Raw genomic sequence first — 16,537 nt, 5'->3', positions numbered from 1 at the left:
TATTTCCTGCATGTTAACATGCACATACATGTTTTTAATATTTATGCACCTACAACTGACACTCCCTCCTGGGAAGACAGGATAGGTAAGAGATTGCACTCCATCACTATGGGCTCATTGTAGGACCCAATATTAGATGAATTACTCCACTGTGAATCAGGACCTCCCAAAGCAGTCACGTTATCCATAACATACTCTCACTAAATTTAAAAGACATACGGAAAATATATACGCCTACAGTACTTCGGTACTGTAGAACCCATCCTGCTGTAGCCAATTCAGTTATGATCAACTAACCCACCAAACAAAGAAATGAGACCCACAGTGACCAACTTCTTGAAGGTCGGAACAACATGAAGGGGGATTTACATTTTTATTTATTTACAAGAACATGAACCTAGCGAAGGAGGCCTACCCATAGTGTTTGCCAGAGCCAGTCCTTCCCCAGAGACAGGGGGTAAGGGAGTGTGGGTCTCTGTCCCCAGACCTGTGCCTGGTTGAAACTGTCAAGTACTACTTTTTAATCACACCATACCAGCCGTACCCCACTCTGGCCAGTTTTCTTTTTCCTCTCTTCCAGAACTTCAGAACTCACAAGTCTTTGTGGCGGAGGAGGGACCACGCAACCCAGAAAAGGACCAATGGGTGGGGGAAGAGTATGAAGGGGACACACCGTAAACCGGGCAGTGTGGGTTGTTCGGGTGAGATTAAGTGAGGAGGATGACCGAGAGATCAAGCAGAGGAAGGATGGTGCAGGGGAGCCTTGAAAAGATTATAGATAGCATGAACAAGGCGAGGTATTGCTTTGTGAGAGAAAGTGGTATTTGGGTGTGCAAGTCCATGTTTGGTGGGGAAAGTGAATGAGTGGGACTAAGTGGGAGTGATGGGAGCAAGTTAGGTTGAGCAAGAAAGGTGACCGAGTGAAAGGTGGGTGACTGTGGAAGAAGCAGTCGAGTGTGGAGAGTAATGATGGAAGTGAACGGTGGACAGTAGTTATAGTGGAGAGAGTAGTAGAGTTAAGAATAGAATTGGGGAGAGTAGCAGAGAGAAGAGTGCCATAGTAGAGTGGAGAGTAGCAGAAAGCGAGAGAGAGTAGCAGTAGATGAAAGCGCATCGAGGGATAGAGAGTGGGAAAGAGTGGGGTGAAGAGAAGGAAGCAGCATAGAAGAAAGGAAGGAGAGCACCTCAGGGGAAGGATAACAAGGCGTAAGAGGTAAAGACCACTTGAAACCTAGATACTTGAAAAGCACCACTTCATGAGATCTTTTCTACATGTGGGACCGGAGCTTAGGATCGACCTAGGAATTCCCAGAGGGTGCAAGATATATAAGGCAATTGCCTTTACACCTTCACTAGTAGCCAGCTAAATTATAGATAGTAGGGGTTACCTATCTCTAAGCACTATCTTGGGATTTAGGGAGGCATGGGCTAAGGAGGGAAATCCCACGGTTGATGAGACAGCCCTTTGTTAGACCCCATTTGATACTTTTCATAAAAAACCCTTGGATCCACCTCAGATAGTTGTTCATGAGGTCAGCTAGGTCTCGCAGGGGGGCAGGGGATGGAATGAAATTCTCTTACCAAAACTGCAAAACTGGGTTTCGGTAAAAATGGCCTACCAGGAATGTTAAACCCACCCATTAGGTATCTCTTTCCATAAAGATTTATAGAATGAACAAAAACTGCTCTTTGCGCAACTTCAACATGCCCAGACCCTCTAGAATATGAAAATGTATACATTACATACATATTTTATTATGTTTATATCTCAAACAAGCTTCATCATAATACAAAAAGACAATAAATTCATGAAGTTCTTTTTAAAATACATTGATCAATAGTCAATTAGTCACTTTTGATAAAACAATGCAGGAAAGAGAAAAAAGAAAAGAAGAAAAACACAGTAAAAATTAGTCTGGACATATACATGTCATAATCCAACAATTTCACTTTCTAATGCGTAGAGCGGGAATGAGGGATTGTCAACCTATACCTCACATTCGCTCCATTTGTCCTCATGTATTAACTAATTTTTCCCACCTTATCCAACTTATATATTGCGTTCCAGACGAAAGAGCACAATATGTACAGATTTATTTCCCGTATTAAGGCAGTACCGCCAACAAGTCTCACTCTTGATGCTGTTGTACTCAAACACAAACGGTCCCAGTAATTTCATATAGATTGGGCCATATTTGCGGCACCTCGTCAATACATGCTGAGCGGTCTCTAGTGTTGCAGTGAGCCCACAAGAGCGACAGACACTTCCCTCTTTAGGGACCCCCAAACTCGGGAACAACAGATGCCACTACCAGTAGTTTACCCATTCGCAACAGGAGAAACTTCTGCAATTCGGAGGAAGGGTAAAGCTGTATGTACCCTTGTGGAGGAGTTTTATATTTGTGAGCTATCAGCCCAATATGTGAGCAGTAACTCTTCAAGGTAGCGAGGTGGGAGTCGTTTGCACACCAATACTGATGTTCGAGCTTGCTAACAGAATTTATGATTATTGTGTGCAAGATATCTTCCCAAACTGGATTCCACCCCATATGTCAAAAATTCTCCAATGACTCTGATGCCAATGATTCAAAGTGTGCGTTAGGAGCTTGTTGACCCAACAAGTGCAAAAGGGGGCAGCTAGGAGCCTTACGCGATTTAAGGAACACTATCCTCCTCCTTAGTGCCATGCTAGATGGTGAAGTAAGGCCCAACTCAGGCAAATTATTTCTACTGGGACACTGACCTAGGCCCAGCATTTTTCACCAGATTTTGCCCTCCAGCATGTTTAACCACAAAAGATCTTTCATACCCAGAGATTCCAAGCCATATAAAACCGATGTGCAAAAGCATTTATTTATATAGCGTCAGAATGCCTTGGACACTATATAGCCAGTGGCTGCTCTAACACAGATAAATCATGCATGTTTTAGACATTGCACTGCATTTCCTGGAATTAATTCTCTGTAATCTGTCAAGAGTAGTGAATTCCACGCCCAGGTATTTTTAACAGGTGACATGCTCGATGAGGATTCCATCGACAAGCATGTTGGGAAAAGACACCAGTCTATATGAGAAGTGCATAATTCTGCTCATATTCATGAGATCTTGCTTCTTTGCAAATCTCTACAACTCCTCCAGAGATCTCCCATTGCCTGCAACGGTGCAGTCAAATAAGACTAGGCTGTCTGCATAGGATAGGTAAGAGACATTTGTCCCATGATCTTAGGGGGGCAGATATTTATGGCCTCCAGCAGTGCCGCTATTTCGGCGATATACATTTTGAAAAGCAGGGCTGCTTTACCACTATTAGTTTTATTCAGTGCCAAGTCTGAACCACTACTATTGAGTCTGATTTGAACTGAAGTGTCCTCATACAGAACCATTATGGCTAACAATAGATCACGGGGGCAGCCAAGACTGTTCATTTTGGTCCATCGTTTATTCCCATTGACCATGTCAAAGGCTGCCCGAAAGTCTATAATTGCCACAGAGACCTTCCTTGATCCTTGCTTCCCTAGTTAGGGAATCAAACAGCAAAAGGCAATGAGTTGTTCCGGAGCCTGCCCTAAACCCATTTGGAACTTACTAAGTAGTCCAATAGAGTCAACCCATTGGGTTAGCCTATCCAGCAATCACGATGCATAGATTTTTCCAGTAGCTTCTAGCATTGCTAGAAGTCGAAAGTTTTCGAGGCAGGATCTGGGGCCCTTCTTATATATGGGGACAAGAATAGAGCACTGTCAAGACATAGGAATGCGTCCTTCTAAGAACACTTTGTCGAATAGGCGTATTAGTAACTCTTCCCAGAATGTAGGATTTTTTTAATGATTACATTGGGTAAGCTGTTTGGGCCAGGCGCTCTAGAGGCTTTAAGAGCTTTAATTTTAGATGGCATTTCTGCTGGAACGAAACGTAGACTAAACCTATTACCCATCATGAGCAGGGCTCCAAGATGGGAGATAGGATCATAGAATGAATTACTAATATACTTCAGACATGCCTGCTGCCAGATAGTCATGTTTTGCAACTCTGAAATTGAAGGTGCTCAACATTTTCCAGAGCTTACGAGAATCTTTAATCTTAGCTATAGCTACCAAATGTTGCCATTGTGAATTATTGCCTGAGGTGACCCAATCCTTTACTCATCAATGTTATTTATTTTGTATGTAGCGTACTGCGGCCGGCATTTCCAAATGGGAACAGCAGCTTTTTTTTTATCTCAGTAAAATCTCGCCAGAGTTGTTTTTTTGCTTCCCGAATAGATTTATCAAATTAGTACTTCTTGGTTGGAAGATTGAGCATGGCACTGAGTATTTTACACCCCAAGGAAGTGGTACAGTCCCTAATCAAAGCCTCTGTGCCGTCCGCAAATAGATTGCCTAATGTAGACAGCAGGATTCTGGATTGAACCAGAAAGTACTTTCTAGCATTCTCAATGATTGTCAGTCCAGAAAATTCTACTGTCAGCCGTATCTCCCGCTAGTTCCCCAACCGGGTTGTACTGCCCAACTTCAGTGCTGCTGATCATAAGTTATATAATAATAGCATGGTCACTGTGGCATGTGTTCATAATTCTGTGCTTCCTGGCAAAAGGAAGGGTCTGAGGGAGTGGAGTTGCAGTTAAAAAAAACGAGGGTCGAGGTTTTAGTTCCCGATCTCCAAGTACTACTCCCTGGTAAATCCCCAATAACCCTTCCGTTTTCAGTAACGTCCCATTCAAAAAGTAGGTTGACCCAAAAGAAGCCCTTAGGCAACCTTTTGCCTGTGTTATTTATCCCCGATTTACATTGAACAAAGACGGTCTCCAAAACTTCATTTGGACAATAACATGCCGCATTAAAATCCCCTCCACCCTCCACCCCCAACAAAGATCAAATCCTCTTCTGCTATGTTCTTGACATTACAAATCAGTTCGATTACGATTTCCGAGATATACTCTGTCTTGCTAGAGCCAGGAGGCTCATGGATTTATATGTTAATGCCACTAGCTAATTTCTCATGGCAGATTCTAGCAGCAAGAACATGTGGGTTATCTGTCATAGTCTTTACTCTCATCGCATTTAGATGGTTTTTAACGCCTATAATGAAGCTTCCATATGGGCGGCCTCTTGTCCCCTTATTGTCAAGTATTTGAAACGTTTGGAAACCATCAGTAAAAGGAATACATCATTCTGTAGTAAAAGTTCTAATGATCTCCCCCCCCCACCCGGTCTCAAGCAAATACGACAATCCCTGTGTATTGCAGGAGGAGATGGCTAGATCTCAATTTCCGCTTGATGGCACAGGTGTGTGATTTAAGTCAGCCAATTCAAAATACCCAGAATGTTAGATTGTAAAGTGCAGTCATCATTGGCATTGGAGACCTTACATATTACTAAGACTAAAATCAAACTAGACCAAATGTTCACTTTCAACTGTGGATCTAATTACACCTTACAAAAAGCGCAGGTCATGTCCTTTAATGTACATATACACTTCTCAAAACACTAATCCAAAGACATGCGTGTTCTACAGACGAAATGAGAAGACAATTTCAAAACACATTTAAGTTCCCTGATAGCATTCACCCTGGTGGAAGTTCTGAATGTTCCCCGAAAAAACATAAAACTCAGCAAGCATGTCCAATCAAGGTTCCTAAGCTTACACTGAATTACATGGATCCCGTAGAACATGTTTAAAATGGGATTTAACCCATCTGAAACATGTTGGCGCTGATGCAATGCCACATGGGACCTAAACACATGCAATTCTTGAGTGGCCATCTACGACCTTTTTGGTTAATAAACGAGAAAGAACCCTGCAGCATTCTAAATACAAATAAAATAAACGATCCCCCACCCCTCTGGTACCCCATGATGTTCCCTTTTGCCCTCCCCCCTTCTCACACACAGGTGTTGCCTGTTTTGCTTGATTCTTCTACCCTGCTCCCCCTCAACCCTTCCAGCTTACTTCTGCAGGAGTCTGTCCTGATGCATTCTGGTCTCACCATCACCGTCTTGTGGCCAATGCTGGAATTGACTTTTATGGACTTCATTGATTCACGGTGCGTCACCCTTTCTCATGGTGGCCATGAATCACGCTGTTCCATCTTCATCTTGTATCGAGGCTTGCAACATTATGTGTTACTACTGACTTCTGCAATTTTATTCGATCTCCCCTCTTGCTTCTCCACTCTTTTTGACTGCTTACTCTGTTCTTACCTCCTCTTCAGAATTGACCCTGGACCTAGTATGATAGCAACTTCGTCTGTCTCCTCCCACCTCCCCTTACTTGTCGCCCCCCCCTTCCCCCGCATTATCTGAAATGTCGTCAGGCCTAGTACGATAGTCGCTTGTTTCGTTCCTCCCCTCCCTTTCTGCACCCCTCGCCCATACCTTTTGTTTTCTCCGGTACTACCAGAAATGTCCTCAGGCCTAGTACGGTAGTCGCCTGTCAGTTTCCATTTCCTTCAAACTCTCCCACCTCCCTTCCTTATCTATGTCTTAGCTCTTGCACTATCTGAAATGTCGAAAAGTCGAGTACGATAGTTAATTTCACCTCCTTACTGTTCATGGCCTGTAACAATGTCATTGTATTGTCCCTTGTTCCCTCCCTTGCCTTGAAGCGCTTTGAAACACATTGTGTATAGGCGCCATATAAATAAACTTACTCGTTTGTTTGTTATTTATATAGCGCTCCAGACCCGGAGGTAAAAGGGCGCATCAGGAAATGGTTACAGAGTACAATTATATACAGTTTACATGTATACATTTATACAATTCTATATACAGTTTACAGGTAAGCACAGTTAAGTATAAGCAGTATCGTCAGACATGGGATGGAAGATGCTCGTTTTTGTCCAGTAACCATCTAATAACCTGTTTCCTAAAAGACTGAAAGGATTTGATCGATTTAATGTTGAATGGTAGGGTGTTCCAGAGTTGGGAGGCAAGGACCGTGAAGCTGGATCCTCCAGCTCTTTTTAATGTGAATCTAGGCAATGTTAGGCATAGGGTATTGGAAAATCTAGTAATTTTGGTGGCAGATTTCATGGTGAATTTGTTGGTGAGATAGGGTGGGGCTAGATGGTTTAATGCTTTGTAAGTGAGTCAAATGGTTTTTAGATCAATTTTTTGTTGTATGGAGAGCCATTTGCATGATTTTCTTGTGATGGAGATGTGCTCTCATTTGGGAATGTTTAAAGCTGCTTGTAGCGCGTTGTTTTGGAGGACCTGTAGTTTATGGATTATGGATTGGTTAGCACCTAGGTATAGACTGTTACAGTAGTCCAGACTGTATGAGGGCCCTGGCCAGCGTAAGGCAGCTGTTAGGACAGGAAGGGTATGCAGGCCCTGATCAGCTTGCCAGTGTAGGCAGTGGTTGAGGCGGTCATGTTAATTTGTTTGGCTAGGTTAGTGTTGGCATCAAGATAAAAGCCAAGGGTTTTCACACTTTTAACAATGGGAATAGTGTTACCATTGATGATGAAGCTATTGTAGTTGGGGCTAAGTTTCGCCAGGTTATTGGGTGAGCCAACAAGGAGAAGCTCAGTTTTCTCATCATTCAGGCAGAGGCTGTGTATGGCCATCCATGCCTGAATGATGGAGAATATTTAATTAATCAGTGCAAAGTCTGCAATGTAGTTGCCTGAGAGGGTGAGGAGTATTTGGGTGTCATCTGCATAATTGGTGTAGGTGACACCCAGATGGTCCAGTTTGTCAAAGAGTGGCTTTGTAACTATATTGTACAAAGTGGGCGAAACACAAGAGCCTTGTGGGACACCACAGCTGATAGGGATGGGGTCTGCTGCTGCTACTGGTGAAAAAACCCTCATGGTTCTATTGGCCAAGAAAGATTGAATCCACATGACAGCAGAGGAGAAGTGAGCTGCGGAAGACAGTTGGTTGCACAGGATTTTGTGATCGACCAAATTGAAGGCCGCTGAGAGGTCTAAAAGGAGTAGGATTGCAGTGTTGCCTTTATCTTTGATTTCATCAATCTGACTTTTTAAAAAAAACTTGTTTATTGGCAGAAAGTTAAGACAGGTACAGCACAGATTGCACAGAGACAAGCAAGCAACTCAACGTCAATTAAGACAGTAACTATTTCAGACATCTCAATCTGGGGGGGGGGGTTTGACGGCCTGGAGAGGCGCGAACAGGAAAAAAGGGGAGAGGCACACCTCTCACAGTGTATTGGGCTGGGCTGGTGAGAGGGTGGACCTCCACTCCACATTGTCTCTATTGTTCATGTATGTGCAGAACTCCGACCACACGTTTTTGGGGCGTGATGACATGGGTAGGGATCCGATGTATTCTTTTTCACACATCTATACCCAGGTGAGGGCTTTCAGCCACATCGTGAGGGTGGGAGGGTTATGGCGCTTCCAGCATTTCAATATGCATCTTTTGGCAACAATGGCACTTGCATTTAGGAACCTTGAGATTTTCCTCACATTTTCCTCCACCCAGATACCAAACAGCAGGGATAATGGATCCAGGTCTACCGGGGAACCAATTATTTCTGAGAGCGCCTCCGTCACGGCCACCCAAAACGTATTTAGCGCAGCACAGGACCAGAACATGTGTATGTGATCTGCCTCGCTCGATTTGCATTTTGGGCAAATGTGCGTCAGGGTGCGTGTGAATTGCGCTACTCTGTACGGTGTGTAATAGAGCCTGTTGAGGAATTTGAATTTTATGCAGCGGAATCTGGCGCTAAGGGAGACTTTGCGCATATGTGCACACATTTTACTCCACATTTCATCCGTGATTTCCATTTCCAGCTCCCTAGCCCATGCGTCCTGTGGTTTGAGGGATGTATCCTCTGTTTTCCCCAGTTGCATTTTATACAGTGTGGATATTATGCCTCTGCCACCTGCGGAATTTGCTATATATTGGAGTTCAGGTGAGTCTGGGGGTTCATCTGGAAACGAGGGCCACACAGCTCGTACCGCTGCTCTAAGCCTGTAGTATTGTAGCACCTCGAGCGGAGAGTTCTGGCCACCATATTTGGGGAGTGATGAACGTACCATCAGGGAACAGATCAGTTAGGGCTCGATAGCACAGATTTTCCCTGTGTCTGTGTGTGTCTGCGCGCGCGTGTCTGCGCGTGTGTGTCTGCGCGTGTGTGTCTGCGCGTGTGTGTGTGTGTGTGTGTTTTGCTCGGAGCGCAGGATGCTATTCAAGGCCCTGAACGTGGTGGCCGCTGGGTCTGACGGGGCGACTGTTTGGAATGTGCGGTGCAGTAATAAGGTCATAATATTTGTCCCACCCCTGCCAGTTTCTCCAGTTTTACACGTGGGGGCGGATTCAGGTGCATGTACCAGTGATGAATCTGACTTTTGAGATCACCAAGGGCCGTTTCGGTTCCATGTTGAGGTCTAAAGCCAGATTGACGTATTCCTAGCAGTTGGTTAGTCTCCAGGTAGTCCTGAATTTGCAGGTAGGCAACTCTGTCAAGTATTTTTAGCAAGAATGGGACCGTGGTGATGGGTCTATAATTGGTGGGTATGTGGGAGACCCATGATTGTTTCAGATTGCTACGGACTGAATTAGTAGAGTAGGGATGTAACGGTATAACGGTATACCGTTAAAGATACCGTGAACCACTTAATTGAACAATAATAACCGTCACATTGTTTATACCGTTAATACCGTCAAGTGTGCTTTTCAATCTGATTTGGAAAGGCTGCAGTAAGCAATTGCTGCGCAGTCTTGGTTTTGCACTGTTGGATATGCCTCTGCCAAGTAGTTTCAGTTGGAGCAGTTTTTAATGCCATTCCATAAACCACACGTGCCTTACACAAAATCAATATGTTAGCAATAGGAAGAATAGATACAGTGCCAAGAAGGAAAAGGGTTTACTTTGGGGTGGCGGCTTTGGGGTTTATATATTTATAATGGATAATGTTCTCTAAACATATGGCGATGGGGGATTTCCCTGGTTCTATCATTGAATTTACATATAATAAGTCACACTGCGAAATTCACTCATCTCTGTGGGTATTCCCTGCTGCCATACCAAAGGGTAACATGTCAGTGATTACTGAACAGCTTTTGGCCCGCAAGTAACCTAAAGGCTGTAACGTAAAGAGAGAGTGTGTGTGTGTGTGTGTCTAATCAGGACATTCCATCAGAACTTCCCAACCAAACCTGGGCCAGACAGAAGGAACACCATGGGAGGGGCCTTAGGGGGGAGTGCAGTCACGACCCTTGCCCAAAACCCCCTCTGGCAAAGCCATTGGCCAGGTGGAGTCAGGACTCGGGCCTCTAGAGCCTGGCATCCTCTTCAAAGCCCTCATGGTGCCAGTCCTGGCGCCATCGCCAGGTTCATACACCATGAAAAAGTGTGTGTAAGTGTGTGTGTGTGTGTGTGTGTACGTGTGTGTGTGTACAAGCGTATACTACCATCAGCCTCCATTGATCTGTGGCATGCAGGTTATCAAGATGGCAACATGTTCATCTTCACCAGTAGCCAGTGGGGAAGCAAAAAGCCTAAATGACCACTTAAGAAAAGCTATTCAGTTTGCTTTGCCAGTTGCAGCAGGCCTCCACCCCACCCCCTCCTCTCCACACGTGTGTTTGTGTTTGGTGGAAGCAAGACATTTCAGTGGAAAGTATGATGAAAAGCCCAATTAAGGCCCTGGGTGCCTGGTTTTGTTTGTGATGATATATCTGTCAATTTATGACCTTTTAGAAAATATTTGTTAAGATCAGTTAACTCCACCTGCTATACCGCGATAACCATGATATACCGTCATTTGGCAAGAAGGTTATCGTACCGTCATAAAAAGAATACTGCGACACCCCTATAGTAGAGAAGGACAGGTTGATTCGTTTAGTGATGAAAGGGGATAAATCTCTGTCTGCGTCTTTCATAATATGGGCAGGGCAGCTGTCCCCTTTGCAGCTGGAAGGTTTTAGAGAGGCTATATTTTTTGTACTTCCAGTATGGTTACCTTTTTGAATGTGAAGCCTAAATTGGTGTCAGAGGGGGGCGGTGAGATTAGGTTGGTAGGCTTATTGTTGGTAAGTTGTTATTGTTTGTCCTCCATTTTAGTTTGGAGCCCTGTAATTTTGTTAGCAAGGGCGTTCTGGATACTGGTGGCACCAGGGTTTGTCTTTCGTGCATGTGTCTGTGGGTGGAATGGGATTTTCTAATTCTTTTAGTATATTAAATAGTTCTTTGGTGCAGGATCCTGCCTGATTTATCCTAACATTGTAGGCTGCTTTCTTAGTGCGAATTATCTCCTTTTTGTATAAGGAGGATATATTCGTAAGATTGGTTTTGTTTTCAACAGATGGTTCTGTTTTCCATAGTATTTCTAGCTTAGCTTTCTTTTTTCTCAATATTTTGAGTTTGGGGGTGTACCAGGAGTTCAAGTGAGCTCTAGGTTTTCCTTTGTGCAGTTTCAATGGGGCGATGGTATCCATGGCAGTCGCCATGGAGTCGTTGAAGGTGTTGACCAATAGGTTAAGGTTGGCGGTGGCCGGTAGTGCGTTGAGTGGGGAGGACCAAAGGTATTAGGGCCTCAGCAGTGATGTTGCGCTTGTTCCTGGTCGGACAGGCTGGTGCCGTAGGGCATTTTTTGGGATCTGAATTATTGATATTAATATCTAATGGGATGAGGTAGTGGTCAGTCCATGCAAGAGGTTGGGGGGCTTTGCAGGTAATATTGCAATTGAGAGCCGCTACCCAGTTAATGATTCTACCTTTCTGGTGAGTAGGTTGAGAGCAGAGTTGTAAGAAGCCATGCTCAGCTAGAGCGTTGGCTAAGGAGGAGGCAGGAGAGTCACTGGGGTCATTGTACCCAAGGTTGAAAACTCCCATAATGATGATTTGTGCTGATGGCTTGGAATTCTCGGCTATTAGCGAGGTGATGTCTTCCTCAAAGGCTACATGATGGCCTGGGGGTCTATATATTAAGTGAATGGAGATCGTACTTTTGGGGGAGGTTTGCCACTTGATTGTGAGATTCTCACATGATTTTAACAGAGAGGAGGTGGCTGATCTAAAGTCTAAGGATGATTTAAAGATGATAGCTACACCTCCTCCCCGAGCATTAGGTCTGTCAGCTCTGAGGATGGAGTATTTGTCAGGAATGGCTAAGGTTAAGTAAGGTCCTGATGCCTCATGTGGCCAAGTTTCAGTTAAGGCGAGGAAGTCTAGATCGTTAGTTAAGATGATGTCAGCGATTTCTGTGGTATAGGCAGCAAGGGACCTGACATTTAGTAGAGCTCCTTTTAAGGGGAGTGATTCGGGCTTGTTAGATGCTATGTCCTTATTGTTTGTCTTGGTTCGGGATTTGGCAGAAAGTTTACTGATCATGAAGGGGAGTCTAGAGCCTAATCTACTGTTGCGGCTGTAGGGTTTGGGTTGACTGTGAGTGTGTTTCCTGGGGGTTTAGTGTGGTTGGGCTTAGTACTAGGATTGGCGCCCCCTGTCAAACATGGAGCAATTGGTTTAAGGTGACAGAGTTATATCAAGGATAGTGTTGGCTGGGGTGTCAGCTAGGCGGTCACTCTTTGGTTGTGTGGTTAGGGTGGCGATTAGGTGGGAAGGGTGACATGGTGGGCAGGAAGGGTGTAGGGCAGGGGATAGAGGAGTGTCTCAGGCATCCTAGTTTAGCTAGGCCATTATTGAAGGCTATGTAGTTATTACCACAGGTACATTATCCTGCATGACACAGAAGGGGAACATATGAATCTGAGCCAGGTGAGCATGGTATGGCTACGATGCAATCTGGATTGTAGTGCTAGGATAGGCAGATTCAGCATTAGCTGGGTGCATACAAATAGGCCAATTCAACTTAGGCTATCGGCACACAGATAGGCAAGTTCAGCTTTACCTAGAGGCTCACAATTAGGCAAGTTCAACTTTAGCTAGAGGTTCACAAATAGGCAGATTCAACATTGGCTATGTGCGCAGAAATAGGAAAGTTAGCTAGAGGTTCACAAATATGCAGATTCAACATTGGCTAGGTGCGCAGAAATAGGCAAGTTAGCTAGAGGTTCACAAATATGCAGATTCAACATTGGCTAGGTACGCAGAAATAGGCAAGTTCAACTTTAGCTAGAGGTTCACAAATATGCAGATTCAACATTGGCTAGGTACGCAGAAATAGGCAGTTTTAAAAATGGCTGTGGATTATGCAGAAGGGGATATATACCTACTAAGGTACTGTTAGGGTCACTGTATCCAGGATGCAAGAGTCTAGATATGTCTTGGTGTATAACTCGTGTTAGGGGCTGCATGGGAAGGACTGTAAGGTAAGATGGTAGCACGCTTACCCAGTCAAGCAGTGTCGACGGCAGTCAGCGTCATGGAAGGAGCAAGGGTCATGGCGCTAGGCTCGACGGCTACTGATGGGCTCACGACAGGGGAAGGTGCCTTCGTTCGTGGGCCGGCATCAAGCCTACCGGCTTCTGATTGGCTATCAAGTAGGAACAGATGGCCAATAGGATCAAACAAAGTGCGTATGACCAAAGGAGAGGTCATGAAAGTGGAGGGCGGCCATTTTGAAGAGGTGAAAAACCTTGTGGCAGGCAATGGTGGGAGATTACACTCCGTGTGAGTTGGGGCTAATCCTGCTGCAACGGGATCAGTAATCCGCATCAGACAAATAACGGATATTTATAAAGATGATCCGCCGCAGGCTGGGGAAAAGTCGGTCTCACGCTGCAATATTCAGTAAGCAGCTGTAAATAGGCAGATGGCCTACCTTAATTCAGGCAGTACTGTAGTGGCATCTCTGGGCAAGGTGCTGCTCCTCCAGTGGGTGGGGGGAGCTCCAGCTCCTCCAGGCCAAGGGATCCTCCGTCCCATTTGGTTGCACATGCCCCATCTTTCTTCCCCCACCATAATCAGAATGTCCACCTCCTAAACCTACTCAAAACCAATAGCAACAATGCCAATTAGGTGCAACTGATAGAACAGCTCCTAAATCACACCCACCTGGCTGGCTTGGGTATACCATACACGCAACTGCATAGAATTTGCCAACCCTAAAGCCCAGAGACCAAAGCATTTGGTTGAGCCTCAACACATATTTCTTTACAAAATAAGCTTATCTAAATTAGCAAACTGTCCATCACTGAGGGAGACTTGGCCTACTAGAAAAAGCATGCACCCACCAACCAGCAGCGACCATACATGAAGACTACTCGCAAGACTTGTGCTACCCGTCATCCGTTGAGTACCTCTTCCATTCTTTAGTTAATGCCACCCCTCAAGCCAGATACCGATATCACACTAAGCGCTCCTCCCCCCATTCCTACCTCCAAATCCCTCCTGCTTCTCCCTCGATTCTCTCACTCTGAATCTTATTGCTACATAGCCATAATCTGTATTAGCATTGTTAGACATATTTTGATATGTGTATTGATTACTTCACTGCTAATAATGCACTAGTGTTCATTCAGGGACAAAAAAATTCAACATATAAGCTACTAGCCAGACATAAAGGCACTCGCCCCTTTAATCCCCCACAGGAAGAAAGCACATCATTTCTGACTCGCCACACGTCAATTATCACTCGCCAATGGGCCAGTGCACATTTTGAGATGTGGTTCATTTTTACCTACTGAAAAACAACCTTATTTTAAATAAAACAATGAAGATGACCACCAACAAATAGAAAAAAACGCATGAATGAATTACTGCTATAAGAGAATCTCACTATATGAAACAAACACATTTGAGGTACTGACAGTTTGAATACTAACCGGGTTCTCTGTTCTCAGTAGAAAAAAGGTAATGTCATCTGAGAAATGAGAATGAAGTGCGCAGCAAGTGATTCTCTGTTTTAAGATTTAAAACTATTATCATGATTGTGTGGAGAGTGAGTTTTATGACTTGATCACAACAGGTCAGAAGAAAAAGGCATAACTGATGGATAACACATAATGGATTGTATTTCTGGCCAATTATGGACATTTAAAACGACATGTTCACAGTACCTTGGATTAGCGACATGACTTGTAGGATAGGGAGGCATTGCAGCTGGCATCCCTGGCATATACGAAGCTGGAAAATAATATATAGTCACTGACCCAACTGTTTTCAGTGTAATGTATACTGTGCTGCATAAACAATGACAACAATACAAATATTAGAGAAGAACAAGTTACTTACCCATGGTAACGTTCTTTCAACTGGATGTTTCTCCCATGTATTCCTCATCTTTGATATATTCAAGACTGCTTGCAGTTTGCTTTGGAAAAACTTTTGAGTGTCATGCAGCGTCGAGTCTTGGTCGTCAAAGAATATACTTATTTATTTATATTATGAAGGACAGCTTTGGCAAATTTGGCTTCCTCTCCTGATAAATCTACACAGTAAAATAGTATGAAGGGACGACCAAGATGCCGCTCTGCAAATGTCCCACACTTGCACACCTCTTTCCAGAGCTGAGGAAGCAGCCACCCCTCTAGTGGAATGCGCCCTGAAATCTTCGGGCAAATCTTTGCCTGCCAAAGACTAACATTCGGTTATGCACATGACAATCCATCTAGAGATTGTTTGACAGCCAAGCCTAATCTTTGACCAGCATAACCAATGAAGAGCCAATCATCTTGACAAATATTTGCTGTTCTTGTAATGTAGTAGCTGAGCACCCTTTTAGGGTCCAGGCGATAGTCTCTCCTCCTCCTGGATGAGATGGTTGATAAAAAGATGGTAACACGATATGCTGTGCGAGGTTAAACTGACAACTTTTGGAAGGAAAGATGACCTAACTCTTAGAATGACCTTGTCCTTGGAAAAGGATGTGAAAGGTGGTTTGGAAGATATGATGAGTCATTTATAGCACGCCTGTAGTTCACTTACCATACGGGCAGATGTGATGGCTTCTAAAAAGGCAGTTTTCATGGTGAACATTCTTAACGGGCACAAATACAAGGGCTCAAATGGAGCTACTACAAGACATCTTCGTTCTAGATTTAAATCCAATAATGGCACAAAGGGAATAGGTGGAAAGAAACGTGTACCAAATTGGCACTTTGAAGTACGATCCCGCATCCAGAGATCTCTAAAAGATTGACCGTACCGCTAAGTAGCCCTTCACCATAGCCACTTGCAACCCAGAATGAGTAAGATGGAGCAAGAAAGAATGAACGAACATGGGGAAGTTTACATGTGAAAGGATCACGTTTTCTTTACCCTGCACCAGCTGCGAAACCTATTCTGACGGCAGCGGTACAGGGATTTAGTTGTTGTTCTCCTAGCCAAAAGCAACACTTCCATAACGTCTTCTGGAAGGTCCTAATCCTTATATCTCACCCTTTCAGACACCAGGCGTGAAGATTGAGAGTCTTGATCTCTGGGTGAAGAATGCGACCTCCCGCTTGCGTGAGTAGGTCCTCTTTGGGGAAGACTAATTGGAGGGCAGGTGGCCATTCCCAGAAGGTCCTGGAACCACGTTCTCCTGGCCCAATCCGGAGCAATGAGGATCATGGTTTCCCGAACTTCCTCAACCTCCTGATGACATGAGGAATGACAGGGACTGGCAGAAACGCGTACAGAATTGGAAACTCCCAGTCCACCACAAACGTGTCCC

At 44.4% G+C, this 16,537-nt stretch overlaps 1 protein-coding gene across 1 annotated transcript in view; it reads right to left on the bottom strand.

The window, feature by feature from the left end:
• Positions 1-16,537, bottom strand: part of TSG101 (tumor susceptibility 101) — a 586,297-nt gene that overhangs the window by 235,035 nt on the left and 334,725 nt on the right. The window contains exon 6 of the mRNA XM_069623783.1: positions 14,940-15,006. Within this exon, the coding sequence (XP_069479884.1) occupies positions 14,940-15,006 (67 nt within the window). The remainder of the gene's footprint in view (positions 1-14,939; positions 15,007-16,537) is intronic.

Source organism: Ambystoma mexicanum, chromosome 11, assembly GCF_040938575.1.
Source record: "Ambystoma mexicanum isolate Mex_15411 chromosome 11, UKY_AmexF1_1, whole genome shotgun sequence".
Lineage (NCBI taxonomy): Eukaryota > Metazoa > Chordata > Amphibia > Caudata > Ambystomatidae > Ambystoma > Ambystoma mexicanum.
This window is presented reverse-complemented; position numbering and strand designations above follow the sequence as displayed.